Source organism: Chroicocephalus ridibundus, chromosome 17, assembly GCF_963924245.1.
Source record: "Chroicocephalus ridibundus chromosome 17, bChrRid1.1, whole genome shotgun sequence".
In the NCBI taxonomy this organism is placed as follows: Eukaryota; Metazoa; Chordata; class Aves; order Charadriiformes; family Laridae; genus Chroicocephalus; species Chroicocephalus ridibundus.
Genome location: NC_086300.1, coordinates 6438551 through 6461300, shown reverse-complemented (window position 1 = coordinate 6461300; position 22750 = coordinate 6438551). Strand labels below are relative to the sequence as shown.

The 22750-nt window shown below is 67.0% G+C and overlaps 1 protein-coding gene across 1 annotated transcript; it reads right to left on the bottom strand.

The window, feature by feature from the left end:
- Positions 1-6531: 6531 nt before the first annotated feature.
- ARHGAP27 (Rho GTPase activating protein 27) lies at positions 6532-22555 on the bottom strand. Its single transcript, XM_063354717.1, is given in 18 exon segments — positions 6532-7155; positions 7260-7365; positions 8052-8186; positions 8345-8422; positions 8738-8836; positions 9677-9802; positions 9976-10066; positions 10151-10249; positions 10696-10800; positions 12966-13053; positions 13175-13242; positions 13345-13455; positions 14503-14718; positions 16602-16681; positions 16684-16696; positions 16812-17030; positions 21496-22214; positions 22462-22555. Coding segments are annotated over 17 exon segments (2511 nt in total). The 5' UTR covers positions 22195-22214; positions 22462-22555; the 3' UTR covers positions 6532-6977.
- Between the last annotated feature and the right edge of the window lie 195 nt (positions 22556-22750).

Sequence of the window (22750 nt, the reverse complement as noted above, 5' to 3'; positions counted from 1 at the left end):
CCGAGGGCTCCGAGGCCGGCTCCGTGCTCCCCATCAGGTCCACGATGGGTCTGTTGGGGGGGACAATGGGGACATCCCTGGGGGGCGGGGTGTCCTCCTCCTCGGGCCACCTCCTGGGGCTTCCCCCCCCCCCCCAGCTCTTCCCAGTACCCTGCTGATGCTGGACGCGTCCCCAGCACCGTCCCCTTCATGATGGTGGACGTGTCCCCACCATTGCCCACGGCGTTTGGGGTCCCTCCCCGCGCCCCCCACCCCCCTCGCCCGGTGGGGACGGGGATGCTGCCACCCCCGGGGGGGGGGGCGGTGACTCACTTGGTGTCATAGTGGTGCCGCAGGTCCTTGGGGTGGCAGTACCGCTGCCGGCACACCACCACCAGCGCCACCAAGGACGCCAGGAAGATGGTGGCCAGCACCCCGATGGCCACGATGACAACGGTCTCCATGGCTGGTCCCCACCGCCGGAGGGGGGACGGGGGGGGGGGGGGCTCAGGCAGCCGGTGCCATCGTGGCACGGTGGGCTCTGCGGGGACAAGGGGACAAGGGAGGGGTCAGGAACCCCGCCGATGCTCTGCCCCCTCCGCCAGACCCCAAAATGCCCGGCCAGGACCCAGTGTCACCCACAGATGGACTCCAGAGGTGGTGTCACCTTGGGGGGGGGGGACAGCAGGGGGGGACTCCAGAGGTGGTGTCACCTTGGGGGGGGGGAACAGCAGGGGGGGACTCCAGAGGCGGTGTCACCTGGGGGGGGGGGGACGGGGACAGCAGGGGGGGACTCCACCTGGGGGGGGAACACTGGGGGGGGGGGGGCGGGGCACTGGGGGGATTCCAGAGGCAGTGTCACCTGGGGGGGGACAGCAGGGGGGGAATCCAGAGGTGGTGTCACCTGGGGGGGAACACTGTGGGGATTTCAGAGGTGGTGTCACCCAGGGGGGACACTGGGGGAGGGGGGGATGACGACGACACAGTGGGGGGGGACTCCGGGGGGACTCCAGAGGCAGTGTCACCTGGAGGGGGACACTGGGGGAATCCAGAGGCAGTGTCACCTGGGGGGGGGACACCGGGGGGGGAACGACACTGGGGGGACAGACCCCAGAGGCAGTGTCACCTGGGGGGGACGGCAGGGGGACTCCAGAAGCCCTGCCCCACAGGGCCATGGGGACCCCAGAAGCCACTCCCCATGGGGCTGCAGGGACCTCTGGACCCTGGTCCCTATGGGCTAGGGGGACCCCCAGAGCCAGTCTCTATGGGGCCATGCAGACCCCCAGAGCCTGGTCCCTATGGGGCTATAGGAACCCCCAGAGCCGGGTCCCTGCTGGGACCCCCAGAGCCCTGTCCCTGTAGAGCCATGGGGACCCCCAGAGTCCAGTCCCTGTGGGGCTCCGGGGACCCTCGGAGCCCGGCCTCTATGGGGCTGTAGGGACCCACAGACCCCAGTCCCTATGGGACCCCCAGAGCCTGGTACCTATGGGGCTATGGGGACCCCCAGAGCCACTCTCTATAGGACCCCAAGACCCTGGTCCCTATGGGGACCCCCAGAGCCCGGTCCCTAATGGGACTCCCTGAGCCTGGCCTATGGGCTACAGGGACCCCCAGAGCCTGGTGTCTATAGGGCCATGTGGACCCCCAGAGCCTGGTCCCTATGGGGCTATAGGGATCCCCACAGCCACTCTCTATAGGACCCCAGAGCCTGATCCCTATGGGGACCCTCAGAGCTCAGTGTCTATGGGGCTGTAGGGACCCCCCCAGAGCCAGTCTCTATGGGGCTATAGGGACCCCCAGAGCTGCTCTCTATAGGACCCCCAGAACCTGATCCCTATCGAGCTGCAGGGACCCCCAGAGCCTGGTCCCTATGGGGGGCTGTGGGGACCCTCAGAGCCCGGTGTCTATGGGGCTGTGGGGACCCCCAGAGCCCGGTGTCTATGGGACCCCCAGAGCCTGGTCCCTATGGGGGGCTGTGGGGACCCTCAGAGCCCAGTCCCTACGGGCTATAGGGATCCCCACAGCCACTCTCTATAGGACCCCAGAGCCTGATCCCTATGGGGACCCTCAGAGCTCGGTGTCTGTGGGGCTGTAGGGACCCCCCCAGAGCCAGTCTCTGTGGGGCTATAGGGACCCCCAGAGCTGCTCTCTATAGGACCCCCAGAGCCTGGTCCGTATGGGGACCCCCAGCACCGTCCCAGTAGTGCCCCGAGTCCCCGTCCCCCCCCCCAGACACGTGGCCATGCCAGGCCAGGGGCCACCAGCCCCGGGGGGCCGAGCCGGCTGGTACCACCACCCCCCCCCGCCACCCCCGCCGCCAATGCCACCGCACGGGACAGACAGCAGGTGCCCACCCTGGGCTGGGGGACACACACTCACACACACACTCACACACGACACCCCAGCCCCCCCCCCCCAATGCTGCCGGGGTGGGGGGCACCCAGCCCTGCCCCCCCCCCTACCTGCTGCCACCGCCGGGGCTGGGGACACGGGGACGCTGTCACTTCCGCACACCGGGCGTGCGAACGCCGCCGGCTCCCGACCTTTACACCCTGACTAATGCCTGCCCCCCCGCCAACCACCACGGGGAGGGGGGGGGGGAGTGCCAGAGGTGCCCCCCCCCAACCCCTCCAGCCCCCCCAGCGCATCCCCCCCCCCCCCCCTTTTCTTTTCCCCCTAAATCCCACTGAATTTTAAGCCAGGTTTAGTGATTTGGCTTAAATTCGCGCTTGCCCCCGCCCCCCCCCCCCCCAAAGGCTGGGGACAGCGGAGGGGGGGGACACACATGGTGGCCCTGTCTGCCCCCCCCCATCCCTTTCCCACTGCGATTAATGCCTTAAGAGGGATTTTGGCCACCAAAGCCGGTTCTGCGCCGTAACCCCTTGGTGCCTGGTCCTGGGGGGGCGGGGGGGGGTGTCTGTGTGTGTGTGTGTGTGTGTGACAGCCCCGGGGGGGTCGCCAGCTCCTGCCTCTTGGCGGGGGGGGGGGGGTGTCCCTTCCCCCCCGGCCCCGTGGGGGGGGTCCCTGCTGACGGTTGGGTTGGGGTCGGATCCCACCTGTGCAGCGCCAAGCGATGGCGGGGGGGGGTCATTGGCAGCATGGGGAAGTAGTGTGGGGGGGTGGTGTCTGGGGGGGCCCTGAGAGAGGGGGGTCGCTTCTGAGGGGGGTCTGGGTGGGCCCTGTGAGGGTGTGGGGGGGGAGCTGTTGCTGGGGAGGAGTCTGGGGGGGGGCCCTGGGAGGGTCTAGGGGGTGTTTTGCTGCTGTGGGGGGGGTTCCATGGGGGCCCTGTGAAGCTCTCGAGGGGGGAGTTGTTGCTGTTGGGGGGGTCTGGGGGGGTCCCTGTGAGGCTCCAGGGTGGGGAGTTGTTGCTGGTGGGGGTCTGGGGGGGCCCTGTGAGAGTCTGGAGGGGGCTTTGTTGCTGGGGAGGGGTCTGGGGGGGCCCTGGGAGGGTCTAGGGGGGTGTTTTGCTGCTGCGGGGGGGTTCCGTGGGGGTCCTGGGAGGCTCTCGCGGGGGGGTGGGGAGTTGTTCCTGTTGGGGGGGGGGGCTGGGTGGTCCCTGTGAGGATCTTGGGGGGGGAGTTGTTGCTGGGGGGAGTCTGGGGGGGGCCTGTGAGAGTCTGGGGGGGCTTTGCTGCTGGGGAGGGGTCTGGGGGGGGCCCTGTGAGGTTCTCGAGGGGGGAGTTGTTGCTGTTGGGGGGGTCGGTCTGGGGGTCCCTGTGAGGATCTGGGGGGGGGCCGGTGTTGCTGGGGTGGGCTCTGTGGGGGCTCTGTGAGGGTCTGGAGGAGGGGGCTGCTGCCGGGGGGGCCCTGGGGGACCCTGTGAGGGTCTGGGGTGTGTTTTGCTGCTGCGGGGGGGGGTGTCCATGGGGGCGCTGTGAAGCTCTGGGGGGGAGGTTGCTGCTGGGGGGGTCTGGGGGGCCCGGTGAGGGGTTCTGGGGGGGGCTTTGCTGCTGCCGGGGGGGACTGGGGGTCCCTGTGAAGCTCTGGGCGGGGAGTTGTTGCCGCGGGGGGGTCTGGAGGGGTCTCTGTGAGGATCCGGGGGGTGTGGGGGGGGTGGGGTTCGCTGCTGTGGGGGGTCCGTGGGGGCCCTGTGAAGGTCTGGGGGGTGTTTTCTTGCTGGGGGTGGGGGGGGGAGATTCCGTGGGGTCCCTCTGAGGGTCGGGGGGGGGGGTGTTTGCTCCTGGGGGCGGGTCCTTATGAGGCTCGGGGCGGGGTGGGGGGGTCGCTACTGGTGGTTCGACGGGGCCCCCGGTCCTTCCTGCACAGCCCCGGTTGCGGGGGGGGGGGGGGGGGGGGACGACACGACGACACGGGAGTGTTGAGGGTCCCGCATGGCCCTCGGGGGGGTCCCAAGAAGGGAGGGGGGGGGTGTGTCTCTCTGGGGGGGGTCCTGCATGACTCTAGGGGGGGGGCATCGGTCCAAGGAGTCCCCTACAGAGCCCAGGGGGGCCCGTAGGGCTGGGGGGGGGGGGGGGGGGGCGTTCCAGGGGGTCCCAAGGGGCTGAGGGGCGGGGGGGGGGGGGAATGGTTGTGGGGGTCCCGCACGGCCCCGGGAGGGGGGGGGAATGACGCCGGGGGTCCCAGGAGGGGGGGTCGCTGTCCTCCCCCCCCCCGCCAACCCGGCTCCCGTCGGGTCCCTGCCCCTGGACCCCCCCCCCCGCCCCTGATCCCCCCCCCCCCCCCCCCCCCCCCCGCCCCGCACCTGGAGCCGCTCGGCGCCGGCCGAGCACAAGATGGAGCCGGGGAGGGGGCGCGGAGCGGGGCCGGCAGCGGGGGCTCTGCCCGGGCTCTGCCCCCCCGGACCCTGCCCCGGCCCCGCCCCCGGCCCGGCCCCCGCCCCGCCCCGCCCCGGGGAGGGGGGGTCAGTGGCCCGAAGTGGCCCGAAGTGGCCCGAAGTGCCTCCGCTGCGCCCCTGAAGCATCCCGGTGTGGCCCAAAGTGTCCCCTTTGTGCCCCAAAATATCCCCGCTGCGGCCCAAAGCGTCTCCGTCCTGTCCCCTCCTGTCCCAAAGGACCCCTGCTGCACCCCCTCGCGCCCCAACGTGTCCCTTTGTGCCCTCAAGTGTCCCCTCGTGTCCCAAAATGTCACCGCCCGCAGCCCCGAAGCATCCCTTTGTGTCCCAAAGTGTCCCCGTGGTGTCCCCTCCTGTCCCAAAGTACCCTGCTGCACCCCCGTGCGCCCTAAAGTGTCCCCGTCATGTCCCCTCGTGTCCCAAACTGTCACCATCGCAGCCCCGAAGCATCCCTTTGTGTCCCAAAGTGTCCCCATCGTGTCCCCTCCTGGCCCAAAGTACCTCCATGCATTCCTGAAGCAACCCCCTGCACCCTAAAGTGTCCCCAAATGTTCCTGCTGCAGCCCAAAGTGTCCCCGTGGTGTCCCCTCCTGTCCCAAAGTACCCCTGCTGCACCCCCGTGCGCCCTAAAGTGTCCCCGTCATGTCCCCTCGTGTCCCAAACTGTCACCATCGCAGCCCCGAAGCATCCCTTTGTGTCCCAAGATGTCCTCGCTGCAGCCCAAAGTGTCCCTGTGGTGTCCCCTCATGTCCCAAAGTACCCCTTGTGCCCCAAAGTGTCCCCTTGTGCCCCAAAGTGTCCCCTCGTGTCCCAAACTGTCACCACCGCACACCTGAAGCATCCCTTTGTGTCCCAAAATGTCCCCTCTGCAGCCCAAAGTGTCCCCCCCGTCATACCCCTTCGTGTCCCAAAGTACCCCTGCTGCACCCCCGTGCGCCCTAAAGTGTCCCTTGTGCCCCAAAGTGTCCCCCCTGCATCCCAAAGGGTCTCCATCATGACCCTTTGTGTCCCAAAGTGTCCCCATTACATCCCAAAGTGTCCCCACCGCACCCCAAAGTGCCCTTGTTGTGTCCCCAAGTGTCCCCCCTGCATCCCAAAGGGTCTCTGTCATGACCCTTGGTCCCCTTGTGTCCCAAAGTGTCCCCCCTGCATCCCAAAGTTGTCCCCTCTACATCCCAGCCACCCCCACCCTGTCCCAAACCCCTGTCCCATGGTGACCTGCCCTCCTTGTGTCCCAAAGCATCGTCACCGCGTCCCAAAGCATCCTCCCGTCCCTGCCATGCCCGTCAGCATCCCCGTTATGTCCCCAAGCCTTTCAGTTGTGTCCCTCACTGTCCCTTTTGCGCCCCGTGACTGTCCCACCTGTGTCCCAAATTGTCTCCATCGTGACCCAAAGTGTCCCCACCCCAGAGGGGTGACTCTGGGTGACGGGGGCTCACGTCCCACTGCCACCTGCTCCCCCCCCCCGCTGCTCTCAGCACCCAACCCTGCTGTCTGTGGTGACACTCGCGGTGACACCTGCAGTGACACGGGGGTGGCGGTGCCAGCCGGGAAAGGTGTCCCAAAGCCCAGGGGACACGGTCACCGCGGTGGCCTGCAGTCTCACCCCTCTGGGGACGATGCCGTCCCCTCCTCCTCGGGGGACGCACATCTTGTCCCCGAAGGCCACCAGGAGCCAAGGGGCACGGAGCCCCTGCTGTACTGATGGTGTCCCTGGCGATGTCCCCATGACGTGCCACCGACGCCTCGTCCTCGCGGCTGAACGGGCTCTTTATTCGGGAATACGGCGGCTCGTGCCGGACGCCGGCTCCGGCCATGGCACAGCCCGGCTTCTCCCTGCCGGCCCCGCCGGTGGCACCGTCCCCGCGGGCACTGCCCGGCCGTCACCGCTGCCGCTGGCCCCGCCGGGGACCGCGGGGCTCCATCGTGTCCCGCCCCCCCAAACCCCACGCACCCCCTGGGGTTCAACCTCCCCGGCGGGAGCGGGTGGCAGCGGAGGATGGGGTGCTCGGGGTGTCCCCAGCTCCGGCGGCCGGCCCTCGAGCCGCGTCCCGAGCGAGCCGGGCCACCGCGCCGCCTTTCATGGAACCCGCCGTTGCCACCACCCATGGTCCGAGGTGACACGCGGCCGAGTCCTTCCCCTGAGATGCTGCTCCTTCATGTCCCCGGTGCTGGGCTTGTCCCTGCGCGTGTCCCCGAGGGGTTTTTAGCCATCGGGGAAGATGTAGCCGTACTGGTTGAGGATGTGCTCCACCACCTGGTTCTGGAAGACCATGTGCATGGCCATGTTGCCCTCCTCGCTCGCCGGCCGCAGCAGCGTGGGGCCGAAGACGATGGCGATGCTCTGCACCGACATGCGGTTCTCCTCCTTGTACTCGATCACCCTGCGGGGACGAGGGACGGTGTCAGCCGGCACGTCCCCAACCCCAGGCGTTGTCCCCTTTCCTGCCAGCGGGTTGGGTTTGGGGGGGACTGAGGCAGGTGTCACCTGGAGAGGTGGCGGAAAAGGACCTTCATGGTGTCGTGGTGGGCGGGAGGGAGGGAGAACACCAGGTCACGGATGCACCGGCCCCGCCTGGTCGGGTCCTGCATCTCTGTAAGGGGAGGGAAGACATGATGGGATGCCGGCGCCAGAAGCTGGAACATCCATCCCTATCCCATTCCCATCCCATCCCCATCCCTGTGCCCATCCCACCCCACCCCCATCCCCATCCCACCCCATCCCTGTGCCCATCTCATCCCATCCCCATGTCCATCCCGATCCCATCCCTATGCCCATCCCACCCCATCCCCATGTCCATCCCATTGCCATCCTCATCCCAACTCATACCCATCCCATCCCCATTCCCATCCTGCCACCATCCCATCCCATCCCATCCCATCCCATCCCATCCCATCCCATCCCATCCCATCCCACCACCATCCCATCCCATCCCATCCTGCCATTCTCCCATCCCAACCCATCCCATCCCTGTGCCCATCCCATTGCCACCCCCCATCCCAATCCCTGTGCCCATCCCATTGCCATCCCCATCCCATCCCAAACCCCACCCTGCCACCATCCCATCCCCATCCCATCCCCGTCCCTATGCCCATCCCATCTCCATCCCATCTCATCCCTGTCCCCATCCCCGTCCTGCCACCATCCCATCCCCATCCCATCCCATCCTATCCTATTCCATCCCCATCCCCATCCTGCCACCATCCCATCCCCATCCCTGTGCCCATCCCATCCCATTCCCATTCCCATCCCATCCCCATCCCTCTCCCCAGGCCTCACTGATGGCAGCGATGAACTTGTCGAAGTGGCCGAAGGGGACGAGCGGCTCCGGCAGCTCCCTGAAGAAGAGCTTCAGCGCCCCGGTGACAACATGGATGTCCTCCCAGCGCCCATCATCCAGGTCCAGGTGCTCGTCTGCGGGGCCGGGCAGCACCTCAGATGGGTCCCAGAGCCTCGGGGACGGGCGAGGGTCCCCGTCCCTCCCTCCCTCCCCAGCCGGATCCCTGTCACCCTGCCCTTGGTGGTGGTGGTGGTGGGGGTTATGTCCCATTTGTCACCACCGGTGACCTTACCGTGCTCCACTTTGTAGCGCAGTTTCTGGATGGTGGCCAGGTTGCCGCTGACCCGGTACAGCCCATCGATGTCCAGACCTGGCAGAGGACAATGGAGATGGGGGTGGGGGGGGAGGGCGGGGGGGGGGGAAGCTCCTGGTTAACCACGACCTGCCCCGGGATGTGACACCAGCCACCACCGTGGAGCTCCGGTTTCCCAACGTGTCCCACCTGTCCCCTGGGAGATGCCCGCAGCCTGGTGGCACGTGGTGACAATGACCGGTACGGCCACGCTGGTGCCCGCAGCAGCCAGCACCGGGATTCCAGGGAAAACCCAACCATCACATTTAAGCTTTCCCCAGAGCTGTTCCCATCCCGGTGTCCCTCAGGTTGTCCCCCTTCCCCGGGTGGTACCTCTCCTCTCCACGGTCTGGATGCACTGCAGGACGAAGCGCGGCACCGTCCCCCGCTCCCGCTCGCACAACGCTTGCAGGGAGCAGCCGAAAATCTGATCTGGAAGAACCAACGGGGACTTGAGCACGGCTGGGGGACACCGTGGTGGGTCCGGGGTGGGGGACAGGGCTGGGGACATGGCAGGAGGGCCCCTCCCCATAAAGGGTGGCCGGAGGTGATGGGACATGCTCAAACCCGTCACCGTGATGTTGGGTTCAGGGTAGGGCTTGGTCCCCCAACCTTCTGTCCCAGCTCCATTCCCAGCTGTCCCCACGCACCTTCCAGCTTGGGGACACCCCAAGGGGGCACAGCCCCATCCTCAGCACACACCCTTGATGCAGCCCCATGCTGGAGAACCCTTCCTTGATGCAGTCCCATCTCAGGACCCACCCTTGATGCAGCCCCATGCTGGAGAACCCTTCCTTGATGCAGTCCCATCTCAGGACCCACCCTTGATGTAGCCCCATCCCAGCACCCACCCCTGAAGGTCCCACCACGAGGAACTCACCCTTGATGTAGCCCCATCCCAGCACCCACCCTTGATGTAGTCCCACCACGAGGAACCTGCCCTTGGTGTAGCCCTATCCTCAGCACCAACCCTAATGTAGCCCCATGCCAGCACCCACCCTTGACGTAGCCCCATCCCGGGGAACCCATCCTTGATGTAGCCCCTTCCCAGCACCCACCCTTGATGTAACCCCACCATGGGGAACCCACCCTTGATGTCGCCCCACCCTGAACACCCACACTTGAAGTAGCCCCATGCCGGGGAACCCACCCTTGATGTAGCCCCACCATGGGGAACCCACCCTTGATGTAGCCCCCTCCTTGGCGCCCACCCTTGATGTAGCCCCACCATGGGGAACCCACCCTTGATGTAGCCCCCTCCTTGGCACCCACCCTTGATGTAGCCCCGCTCGCGCAGGGACTGCAGCGTCGGCCGCCTCTGCAGGAACTTGCGGAGCTTGTTCCGGACTTTGCTGGAGTCGCTCTCGCCGCCGGCACTGCCCGTCGCCTGCCCGGCTGCTGGTGGGGACAGGGCACATGTCACCACGGTCCCAAGGGACCGGGGTGCTCCTGGCATGTCCCACCACCATAGGGTGCTGGGGACACCACAGGGTGGCCACCCCCTTGCCCGGTGGGTGGTTTTGCCGGTGCCACCCCAGTGCCGGTCGCCGTGCCGGCATGCCCGAGCTCACCTGCCCTCTTCTCCTCGCCGCCCCCCAGCTTCTCCCGGGAGCCGAATTCAGCCCCGCTCTCGGCGTCCTCCTCTCCGGGGAGGTCGGTGGCCTAGGGAAGGGGCAGCGTGAGACACCCCCGTGCCCGTCCCCAGGGTGGCAGGGTGGCGGGGGGGGACGGCGGGCGCCTGCTCACCAGCCTGCCGATGCTGTCGGCGATCGCCTTCTGCCAGGCGGCGATGATCTGCTCCGAGTCGTGCTGGATGAGGAACTCCGAGCCCTCCCGCGTCTTCAGCTGCGGGAGCCAGGGGGGGCAGCGGTCAGGGGCAGGGCCACCGGGCTGCCCACGGAGTGGCCACAACCGCCCAGCTTTGGGGGTCAAGTTGTGGCTGAGAACAGGGCCCAACTCATGACACAGATGCCCCCAAGTATTGCTGTTTGCCGGCGAGCCAGGGCGGCTGGAAACCTTCTCTCCGTGCGAAGCCCAAGAGGAAAAACCCCTCCGGGAGGGGGGATGTCCCTTGGTGACTTGTCCCATAGGGAAGGGACAGTGGCCAGCAGCGCAGCGTGTCCCCTTTGCTCCCAGCCCCGGGATGACCCCCATTGTCCCCACCACCACCGACCCCAGCACATCCCCTCCGCCGCCGATGGGATGAACCGGGCGGGTGCTGGCATTGCCACCTGTGGACCCTGACGGGTGGCCGATGTCCCCCCCACCCCCTGAGCTGTCACCGGGCTCACCTCCAGGACATGCTTCTTGCTGGACTTGTCCTTGCTGGCCCAGGCAAGGGTGGCCCCACGGAGCTCCACCGTGTGCTCGGGGGTGGTCAGGGTGCTGGGGTGCCGCTGCAGGAGCAAGGGGACGAGGGTGGCACCGCTGGCACCCACCCGGAGGGGACAGGGACACCGGGGTCCTGCTCTGAGCTGGGGGGCTGCGGGCTTTCCTCCTCCAGACAGGCAGGAGTGGCAAATGTCCCCTGCGGGACATCTCTGTCCCCTCCCATGGTGTCTCTGCGGGACCAGGACACGGTGCTGCCGCCGTGGGGTGGGTGTCGTGGCCACCAGCTCGGGGACAGCTGAGCCCTACAGCCACCAACACCCCGTGGGACATCCCCGGCCCTGCCCGGGGACCCTGGGGGGGTCTTCAGCTTTGGGGGTCCCTCTTGGTGACGGCGCGGCGCAGGGGCAGCGTTCCATGGGGAAAGGGCGGCCGGGTGGCTGTCCCTGGGGAGGGGACTGTCCCTTGGGGTTCCCACAGGGGAAGAACATCAGACCCCCCCCCCCGGTCTCCCCACGCCATGGTTTTTGGGGTGCTCTGGCCACGCTCCCTCCATCCCCTCTCCATCCCCGTTTTCCAGAAGGGGCCCCCCGCCCCCGGACAGAGCCCTGCACCCACGTCCCAGCGGTGGGGCCACCACCGTGTGTGTCGTGTCACCCCCCCCAACCCCGGGGTGTGGGTCCACCCCCTCTCCTTCCCCCGCCGCCGTCACCGCAGGGTGTTGCAAGACCCACGGCAGCTTCTGCATCCGGGCGGCGGGTGCCGGAGCTGGGGGGGGAAGCTGGGTGCCGGGGGGGGGGCTGGGGCTGGCCTGTGGGTGCTGGCCTCGTCCTGCAGGTGCTGGCCCCATCACGTGGCTCCTGGCTCCTTCCCATGGGTGCCGGCCCCATCCAGCGGGTGCTGACACCGTCACGTGGATGCTGGCTCCGTCGCATGGGTGCAAGCCCTCTCCCGTGGGGTGCTGGCCCCGTCTCACGGGTGCTGGCCCCATCTCATGGGTTCTGACCCCGTCCCATGGCTCCTGGCTCTGTTCCGTGGATGCCGGCCTCTTCCCATGGGTGCTGGCTCTGTCCCATGGGTACGAGCCCTCTCCCATGGGTGCTGGCCCCATCCTGTGGGTGCTGGCCCTGACTCACGGGTGCTGGCCTTGTCCTATGGGTGATGACCCTATTCCATGGGTTCTGGCCCCATCTTGCACTTGCTGGCCCTGTCTCACGGGTGCTAGCCCCATCCTGTGGGTGCTGGCCCCATCTCATGGGTGCTGACCCCATCCGGCACTTGCTGGCCCCATTCCACAGGTGCTAGCCCCCATCCTGTGGGTGCTGGACCTGTCCTGCGGGTGCTAGCCCCATTTCACGGGTGCTAGCCCCATTTCGTGGGTGCTAGCCCCATACCACAGGTGCTGGCCCCATCCTACAACTTCTAGCTCCATCCCATGGGTGCTGACCCCATCCAGCACTTGCTGGCCCTGTCTCACAGGTGCTAGCCCCATCCCACGGGTGCTGGCCCCGTCCTACAACTGCTGGCCCCATCCTACAAGTACTGGCCTCATCCCACGGGTGCTGACACCATCATGTGGATGCTGGCTCCATCTCATGGCTACAAGCCCTCTCCCATGGGTGCTGGCCCCATCTCAGGGGTGATGACCCCATCTGGCACTTGCTGGCCCTGTCTCATGGGTGCTAGCCCCATCCTGTGGGTGCTTGCCCTATTTCACGGGTGTTAGACCCATCCCGTGGGTGCTGGCCCCATCCTACAGGTGCTGGCTGTGTCCCATGGGTGCTGGTCCCATATCACGGGTGGTGGTCCCATATCACGGGTGCTGACCCCATCCCGTGGGTGGTGGCCCTGTCCCATGGGTGCTGGTCCCATATCACGGGTGCTGACCCCATCCCGTGGGTGGTGGCCCCGTCCCATGGGTGCTGGTCCCATATCATGGGTGCTGGCCCCATCCCATGGTTGGTGGCCCCATCCCATGGGTGCTGGTCCCATATCACGGGTGCTGGTCCCATATCACGGCTGCTGGCCCCATCCCGTGGGTGGTGGCCCCGTCCCATGGGTGCTGGTCCCATATCACGGCTGCTGGCCCCATCCCGTGGGTGGTGGCCCCGTCCCATGGGTGCTGGCCCCATCCTGTGGGTGGTGGCCCCGTCCCATGGGTGCTGGTCCCATGTCACAGGTGCTGGCCCCATCCCATGGGTGCTGGCCGCACCGAGGCCGTTGGGGCTCTTACCAAGGCTCCGGCAGCCGAGTGCTTGGAGTCCTTGAAGAAGGTGAGGATCCCCCCCTCCAGCACCGTCCAGGAGGAGCTCCAGTTCTTCCTGGGGAGCAGAGCGGGGCGGGGGGGGGGGGGTGTCACGCCGGGGGACAGCACAGCTCCTGTCCCCTTCGCTTCCCCGTGGGTCCCTCCTCCGGTGGCGGGGGACAGCGGGACGCACTTACCGGAGCCGCTTCCCTCTATCCACCATCTTGGTCCGGTTGAGCACTCCGGCTTTTTCGAGGCTTTTAAACTGGAAGGCGAAGGGTGGAAGGTTGGTGGGGGCGGGGGGGTTTTCAGGTTTGCCCCCTGCCCTCCCCGGTGCCGGGTTGGGGAAGGGCAGATGGGTGCTCACCTTCTCCTCCTTGAGCCCCAGCGCCGGTGACACGGTGCCGTGCCAGGCAAAGTGCCCGCTGTCCTGGCTGGAGCTGCTGCTGGCCCGGTGGTGGCGGCCACTGGTCGGCACCTGGGAGGGAGGGAGGGAGCGGGTGATGCCCGAGGTGTCCGTGCCGGAGGGTGGTGGGTTTCGCGCCCCCTGCACCCCGGAGGCCCTGCCCTCCGCATTTGTGGCCCCGTGAGGGTGCTCATCCCCTGGCAGACACCCCTGTCACCATCTTTGTCCCTGTCCCTGTCCCCATCCCCTTCCCTGTCCCTGTTCATATCCCGTCTCTGTCGCCATCCCTGTCCCTATCTCCATCTACATCCCCGTCCTCATCCCCATCCCTGTCCCCGTCATCATCCTCATCCCTATCCCCACACGCATCCCCATCCCCACCCCCATCCCCTTCCCTGTCCCTGTTCACATCTCATCTCTGTCCCCATCCCTGTCCCTATCCCCATCCCCGTCCCTATCCCCATCCCCATCCCTGTCCTCATCCCCACCCCTGTCCTCATCCCCATCCCTGTCCCTATTCCCATCCTCATCCTCATCCCCAGCCCCATCCCCATCCCCATCCCTGTCCCTATTCCCACCCCTGTCCCCATCCTTGTCCCCATCCTCATCCCCATCCCCGTCCCCATCCCTGTCCCTATTCCCATCCCCATCCTCATCCCTGTCCCTATTCCCACCCCTGTCCCCATCCCCATCCTCATCTCTGTCCGTATTCCCATCCCTGTCCCCATCCTCATCCTCATCCTCATCCCCATCCTCATCCTCATCCCTCTCCTTGTCCCCATCCCCATCCTCATCCCTGTCCCTATTCCCACCCCTGTCCGCATCCTCATCCTCCTCCCTGTGCCCGTCCCCATCCCCATCCTCATCCCTGTCCGTATTCCCATCCCCGTCCCCATCCCCATCCCCATCCTCATCCCTGTCCCTATTCCCACCCCTGTCCGCATCCTCATCCTCCTCCCTGTGCCCGTCCCCATCCCCATCCTCATCCCTGTCCCTATTCCCACCCCTGTCCCCATCCCCATCCTCATCCCTGTCCCTATTCCCATCCCTGTCCCTATTCCCATCCCTGTCCCCATCCCCATCCCTGTCCCTGTCCCCATCCCCATCCCGTCCCCGTACCGTGTCGGAGGTGAAGTGCTCGGGGCTGAGCAGGGCTCCCTCGGGGTGGCCGTGCCCGTACCATGCCGGGGGTGAGCCCAGCTCCTCGGAGCGCCTGGGGGACAGACAGAAAGCAGCCCCCTGCTCGTAGGAGCCCACGGGCGAGTAGTCCTCCTCAGGATAACCCTCCAGCTCATCTGGAGACAGGTCGGGATAGTCCGTTTCCGGAGTGGGGGGCTGTAGAGAAGAACCAGGTCAAGAACTTGTGCCCCATCAAGAGCATCCGCATCCCCAAGCCATGGCTAGCCCAGGTGGGGGCTGCCTCAGTGCCATCTCCATCTCCATCTCCATCATCTCCATCATCTCCATCTCCATCTCCATCATCTCCATCTCCATCTCCATCATCTCCATCATCACCATCTCCATCTCCATAGAATCACAGAATGGTTTGGGTTGGAAGGGACCTTAAAGCCCACCCAGGGCCACCCCCTGCCCTGGGCAGGGACACCTCCCACCAGCCCAGGTTGCTCCAAGCCCCGTCCAACCTGGCCTTGAACCCCTCCAGGGATGGGGCAGCCACAGCTTCTCTGGGCAACCTGGGCCAGGGGCTCACCACCCTCAGAGGGAAACATTTCTTCCTTAGATCTCACCTAAATCTCCCCTCTTCCAGTTTAAAACCCTTCCCCCTCGTCCCATGGCTCCCCTCCCTGCTCCAGAGTCCCTCCCCAGCTTTTCTGGAGCCCCTTTAGGGACTGGAAGGGGCTCCAAGGTCTCCCCGGAGCCTTCTCTTCCCCAGGCTGAACCCCCCAGCTCTCTCAGCCTGTCCCCACAGCAGAGGGGCTCCAGCCCTCCCAGCATCTCCGGGGCCTCCTCTGGCCCCGCTCCAACAGCTCCGTGTCCTTCTGCTGTTGGTGCCCCAGAGCTGGAGGCAGCGCTGCAGGGGGGTCTCCCCCGAGGGGAGCAGAGGGGCAGAATCCCCCCCTCGCCCTGCTGCCCACGCTGCTGGGGATGCAGCCCAGGCTGCGGGGGCTTTCTGGGCTGCCAGCGCACGTTGCCGGGGCATGTTGAGCTTCTCACCCACCAACACCCCCAAGTCCTTCTCCTCAGGGTTGCTCATCTCCATCTCCATCCCCATCCCTGTGTCCATCCCCATCTCCATCTCCAACTTGGTCTCCGTTTCCACCTGTATCTCCATCTCCATCTCTGTCTCCATCCCCAACTCCATCCCATCTCCATTTCCTTGCCTATGTCCATTTCTATCTCTGTCTCTGTCTCTTTCTCTGTCTCGGTCTCCATCTCCATCTCCATCTCCATCTCCACCTCCATCTCTGTCTCCATCTCCGTCTCCATCTCCATTTCTATCCCCATCCCTATCTCCATTTCATCTCCATCTCCATCTCTATTTCTATCCCTATCCCTATCCTCATCCCCATCCCTATCTCCATCTCCATCTCCATGCTCATCCTGTCTCCATATCTATCTCCATCTCCACCTCATCTCCATCTCCATCCCTATCTGCATCTCCATCTATTTCCATCTCCATCCTCATCCCTATCTCCATCTCCATCTCCATCTCATCTCCATCCCCATCCTCATCTCCATCTCCATCTCCATCTATCTCCATCTCCATCTCCATCTCCATCTCCATCTCATCTCCATCTCATCTCCATCTCCATCTCCATCTCCATCTCCATCTCCATCTCATCTCCATCTCCATCCTCATCCCTATCTCCATCTCCATCTCCATCTCATCTCCATCTCCATCTCATCTCCATCTCCATCTCAATCTCCATCTCCATCTCCATCTCATCTCCATCTCCATCCTCATCCCTATCTCCATCTCCATCTCCATCTATCTCCATCTCCATCTCCATCTCATCTCCATCTCCATCTCATCTCCATCTCCATCTCCATCTCCATCTCCATCTCCATCTCCATCTCCATCTCATCTCCATCTCCATCTCATCTCCATCTCCATCCTCATCCCTATCTCCATCTCCATCTCCATCTATCTCCGTCCCCATCCCCATCTCCATCATCTCCATCCCCATCTCTATCTCCATCCCCATTTCCATCTCCATCTCCATTCCCATCATCCCCACGCCTTGCTGGGTGCTCACCCTCTGCTCCATGGGCCCGTACCGCGTCACCCCAGGGTACATATCCTGGGAGCTCCTTCTGTCTCCTGCATGGGGGGGGTCCCACGACGTCTCACCTGTTACCGAATTATAGAAAAAAGCCTGTCCGCTGGCTTCGTCCGTGTACTGTTCCCACTCGGAAAAGTCCGGGCTGTGGGTGAGCGAGGAGGCGGGAGAGGCGACGGGACTCACTCCATCTTCTGCCTGCCCAAAGGGACAATCCCACGTGGTCTCGCCCGTCACCGGGTTATAATAAAACAAACGTCCACTGTCCGTATCCGTGTGGGTTTCCCAGTCTGACACGGAGCTGCCGGTTTCCTCCGGGGCCGAGCCGGCGGCTGCGGCTTCTTCCTGCAGCTCCTGGATGTTGAGGTAGATGGGGGCGGGCGGCTCCTCCGGCTCCTTGCGCACCTGGAGTGGGGGGCGGGGGACACGGGCGGGTGACTCGGGTGCTGCGGTTGGTGATGGGTGGCCATGGGGTGGGGATGCTGGGGACGTCGATCCTGGGGTGTCCCCACCGCGGTACCCGGGCTGGGTGAGGGGGGGACGAGGAGATGGGTCCTGCCCTGCCCCACCTGCTGGGGTGTCCCTCCCCCTGAGACACCCCCTCGCACGGGGCAGGAGCTGCGAGCGATGGGATGCAGATGGCCGGGTGGTGGAGGAGGGCGCCCGCAGCACCCGCAGCACCCGCAGCACCCGCAGCACCCGCAGCAGGGCAGGGAGCTGGCAGGGGATGGGGGTCCGGCCTGAGCACGTGGGGAGGGTTTGGGCTTGGGGCATCGTGGGCATCCGCAGCGCCAGCACCCGCATCGCCGGTACCCACGTCACCCGCTGCACGGGGGGCATCGGCATCAGCACCCCAGAGCTCCCACCCGCATCATGGGCACCCACATCATCGGCATCAGCACCCCTTGCACCCGTACCTTCCTCACCCACATCATCGGCATCAGCACCCCGGAACTTGCACCCACATCATTGGCACCCACATCGTCGGCATCAGCACCCCTTGCACCCATATCTTCCTCACCCACATCATCGGCATCAGCACCCCAGAGCTCCCACCTGCATCATGGGCACCCACATCATCGGCATCAGCATCCCAGAACTTGCACCCACATCATCGGCACCCACATCATTGGCACCCACATCGTCGGCATCAGCACCCCTTGCACCCATATCTTCCTCACCCACATCATCGGCATCAGCACCCCAGAGCTCCCACCTGCATCATGGGCACCCACATCATCGGCATCAGCACCCCAGAACTTGCACCCACATCATCGGCACCCACATCATCGGCATCAGCACCCCTTGCACCCGTACCTTCCTCACCCATATCGTCGGCACCAGCACCCCAGAACTCGTACCCACACCGTCGGCCCCCACATCTGCACCCCCACCGTCGGCACCCAAACCGTTGACGCCCCCAAGGTCCGCACCAACATCTGCAGCCCCAACACCGCCCGTCACCCGCACCCCCAGCCCCTGCACCCACGTCACTGGCGTGGGCACCCCCCAGCACTGGCACCCACACCCACACCGCCTGCACCCGCGCACCGGCACCCCCAACACCAGCACCCCCAACATCAGCACCCGCATCATCAGCACCCGCATCATCAACACGTCCATCATCAGCACTCCCAACACCAACACCCCCAACACCAGCACTCCCAACACCAGCACCCGCATCATCAGCACCCGCATCATCAGCACCCCCAACACCACCACCCCAAACATCAGCACCCACATCATCAACACCCCCATCATCAACACGCCCATCATCAGCACCCACATCATCAATACCCCAAACATCAGCACCCCCAACACCAACACCCCCAACACCAGCACCCGCATCATCAACACCCCCATCATCAGCACCCCCAACATCAACACCCCCATCGTCAACACCCCCATCATCAGCACACCCATCATCAACACCCCCAACACCAGCACTCCCAACACCAGCACCCCCAAAATCAGCACCCCCAACACCACCACCCCAAACATCAGCACCCGCATCATCAACACCCCCATCATCAACACGCCCATCATCAGCACCCACATCATCAATACCCCCAACATCAGCACCCCCAACATCAACACCCCCATCGTCAACACCCCCATCATCAACACCCCCAACACTAACACCCCCAACACCAGCACCCCCAAAATCAGCACCCCCAACACCAACACCCCCATCAGCAGCAGCAGCCACACGGCCAGCGCCCTGGGACACCTCCGGCACCCACCTCACCGGCACCCCCAGCCCCAGCACCCGCACCCCGCCGGCTGCCGAGACCGACAGCCCCATCCCCACCTCCCAAAATCAGGCCCCGAGCACCCCCAAGACGTCTCCCTGGCTGGCCCCCCCTCGGTGGGGTTGCCCGGGGTGGGGGACACGTCCCCTGGGGGGGGGTGGTGGCGGCGGGGGGGTGTCACCACCCTCCTGTCACCCTTTGATCTCCGCAGCTTTACAGCCCCTGGGCCTCCATCGACGCCCGCGGGGACAAAGTTTCCCAGCCCCGGCCCTTCCTGTCACCCTGGGGTGGGGGGGGGGACACGGCAGGTGGCGTGTCCTTGGGGACACCCCGGAGCGGAGGGGGAACAGCAGACCCCATCACCCTCCCCCCCGCCACCCCGTGACCCCCCCGGCCATGGCGAGCGGGGCCGGAAACCCAGTGCAAGAGGCCACCGTCCTCTGGCGGGACAAAGGGTGACGATGGGGGACGCCCAGCACGGGGACCCCCCCCCCCCCAGCACCTTCCTCCCTCCCACGGGGGCTGCCCCGGGGGTGTCTCCCCCCAACCCCAGCGGGGGGACTGGGTGCCCCTCGACGCTTTGGGACGGCCGTTTGTCACCCGCCCGGTGCCACCTCCGCGGCGTGAACACCCCGGGGGGAATCCGGGAGGGAACTTGGGGGTGGTGGTGGTGGGGGGGTGACCCCAAAACACTCCCCCCACCCCCCTTGTCCGGGTGCACCCATGGGTGCTGCCTACCTTCCCCAGGTGCAGCAGCCGCGACACCCGGCTGCGGGAGCGCTGCAGGGCCCCCGACACCCGCTCGCCCATCCTGGGGGGCTGCGGGGGGGGATGTGCGGGTGACAGCCGTGGGGCGGGGTGGGGGGGGACACCGAGAGGCTCCGGCGACGCCGATGGCGCCCTGTGCCGGGCCCCGCGTCGGCCGCGCTTCCTGCTGGGGTTCGGGGAGCGGAAGAGCCGCCTCCGACAGCGTTTGGCCCCCGGGGGCGGAATTGGCTTTTTTTGGGGGTTGTTGTCACCTTGTCACCCGCCACCCGCCACCCGGCAAAGCCGAGGCCCACCCAGCCGGGAATCGCACCGGGGGCGACGCCGCCGTGGTGGGGATGGCGGCGGGGGGTGTGTGTTCGTGTGTGTGGAAAAATGACCCCCCCAGAATTTGTATCTTGGCCCCATCCGCCATCGTGCTGCGATGCCGGGGAGGAACCGGGCGGGGGGGGGACGGGGACAAACCAGGGCGGGAGAACGTGTCACCCCGACCCCGGGGTGGCCGCGTCCCGGCAGCCGGGGCGCTGGGAGCACATGGCGGCCGTGCCGAAGCCGCCGCCGCCGCCACCCCGGCGCTGCCAACGGCAGTTGGGTTTGGTGGCACCCGTTGGGCCGGGGCAGGGGAAGGGGAAGGTTCCGGCCATGGCAGCGGGATGGGGACAACGCTGGGGGTGGCTTTGGGGGGGTAAAGAGCACCGGGGGGGGGGTAGGGGGGAGTAATCCAGCACGGCCAAGGTCACAGGGTGTAAAACGGGGTGTAAAATGGTAAAAAGGGGTGTAAACCTCAGCCCCCCCTCCCCCCCCCCCCCCGCCACAACGCTCCCTTTCCTCTGCCAACGTCCCCCCCCCCCGGGGTGACACAGCCCCCCTCGAAGTGGGGGACACCGGGGCTGGGGGTGCTGCGGGTGCCTGGGGTCACCCCCAAGGAAGGTGGTGGGGGCGGGGTGGGGGACACACACACAAGGACACAGGACCCCCCCCCTCTGCCATCGCCCTCTCGCCCCGCTGCGCCCCAGCCGGTGTGGGTGGCAGGCGGGGGGCCGGGGGGGGGGGGGAACCCCCCCACCCTTGGGTGCCCCCCATAAGTGGGGTGCAGCGGGGAAGCCCCGGGCTGGGGGGGTTGGGAAGGGCCCCTTCGCTACTTACTGGCGTGGGGCGAGCGCGGGTTTTTGGGGTGGGGGGGTGCCCGCCCTCGGGGTGCTGCCAGCACCCACCTCCGGGTGCTGCGCCCAGGTGAGACACCCGCCCCGCAGGGAGGAGCCCCCGCGCCGCCCTGTTAACCCCTTTCTGCCTCCTCCCGTCCCGGGGACGCCGCCGGGACGGGGCACAGGACCCCCCCCCCGAGGGACCCTGGGTGGCACCAAGACCCCCCCTCCCCGTGCCTGTCCGGGACCGCAGGCACCGCTGGGCCCTGCACCCCGTGGGACGCTGCTTCGGGGGGGGGGGTGCTGGGAGAGCCCAGGGACGGCCATGAGGGTGGGGAAACTGAGGCACGGTACGGGGGGGGGGGCCGAGCTGGGAAGGCGCTTGGAGTGGGCGCTCAGTGGGGGGGTCGCTCACCCCCCCCCCCCGCCCCCAAGACCGTAATTACTGGCAAACCTGTCTGGGGGCAGGGGGGGGTGGCCCACAGGCTGCCCCCAGCTCGGTGGGGGGGACACAGGGGGTCCCAGCGGTGGCAGGAAGCCCCTGGGGGCCACCCACCCTGTGCCGGGGGACGTGGGGTTGTGCCGCGGGGGGAGACACGGGATGTGGAATCAGTCGAGGGACGGCAGCGTCCTGCCCCCCCCCTCCCCCCCCCTGCCCCAGTCCCCCCAGCGCTGCCTTTGGGGACGGCACTGGGGATGTCACCGTACCTGAGCCTCATGGCCGGACCCCGGCCACTTCCTGGCCACGTCCCTGTCCTTGCCGGGGCCGTAGAGAGTCTCGGAGCGGCTCTTGCCAAGCGGGCGAGGGTGTCCGGGGGGGTCTCCGCGCCACCCCACGGCGCTGGCGTTGCGTGGCACCGGCGTCACCCGTGCCAGGTCATCCAGGGAGTGCGAGGGGCGCACGGGCTCGGCGGGGTGGGGGGTCAGCCTGGGGGGCACCCGGAAAGAGCTGAGAGCTGGCAGCGAGTCCCTCTGGGGCACCGACTCCCTCCTGGTCACCAAGTCCCTCTGGGCCACCAAGTCCCTCCGGGGCACGGAGCATCCTCCGGCCGGCTCCTCCGTCGCGGCGGCACCGACGAAGCGATACTCGTAGGCTGGTGGCTGCTGGGGGACGAGCGTGGCCGGCTGCGTCCCGGCGTGCCCCGGTGGCGGCGGCGGCGGCAGCGGCGGGGGGTCGAGAGGGGCCGGGGAGGCGATGGGGGGCAGCTCCTTCACGTACTGGGCAGGGATGTAGAAGGGCCGGGCGTCCCCGCTCCTCTTGACGTGCCACCAGTGGTGGTTGGTCCGTTTCAGCAGGACGTAGCGCTCGTTGGGCTTGATGGAGACCAAGGTCCCGTCCTTGGCTCGGTACTCGAAGCCGTACTCCACCAGCACCAACGCCTCCTCCGCCGGCACCGCCGCCTCCATGGCCTCCCCGGCGCCTCCGCCTGCGGCAGACGGGACGGGGAAGGGGCTGATGGTGGTTCCCAACCCCTCGGGGCGCGCGGGGACCCCGGGGGGAGCCGAGTTCGGGGGTCCCCATCGAGCCCCAAGGCCATGCGGGCGCTCCCCGACCCACCCCAACCCACCCCAACAAGGGTCACCGCCGCCGTCTCGCCAAACCCCCCGAAGCCACCGAGCCCCGCGTCCCCAAGCCCCCAAAGCCCCCCTCCACCCCGTGTGCCCAGATCTCACCTGGGGCCGGCGTCGGGGTGCAGGCGGGGGCGGTGGGGCGCGCGGCAGGTCCCGCTCGTGCCCGCGCCGGGCTGGTCTCGACTCGCCCCGGTTTCCTGCCCGAAGGACGGGGCCGGGCTCTGCGCTGCCGACGTTGGGTGCCCGTCCCCCGCCAGGCCGGGGGGGAAAGGGGCGGCGGGGACCCGGCCCGTTTCCTCCCCTCCGGGTGGGAGGGAAGGGATGATGGCGGAGGGGACCCGCTGGGCGAGGAAACGGCTCCTCGGGAGGTTCCTGCCGCAGGAAGGGCCCT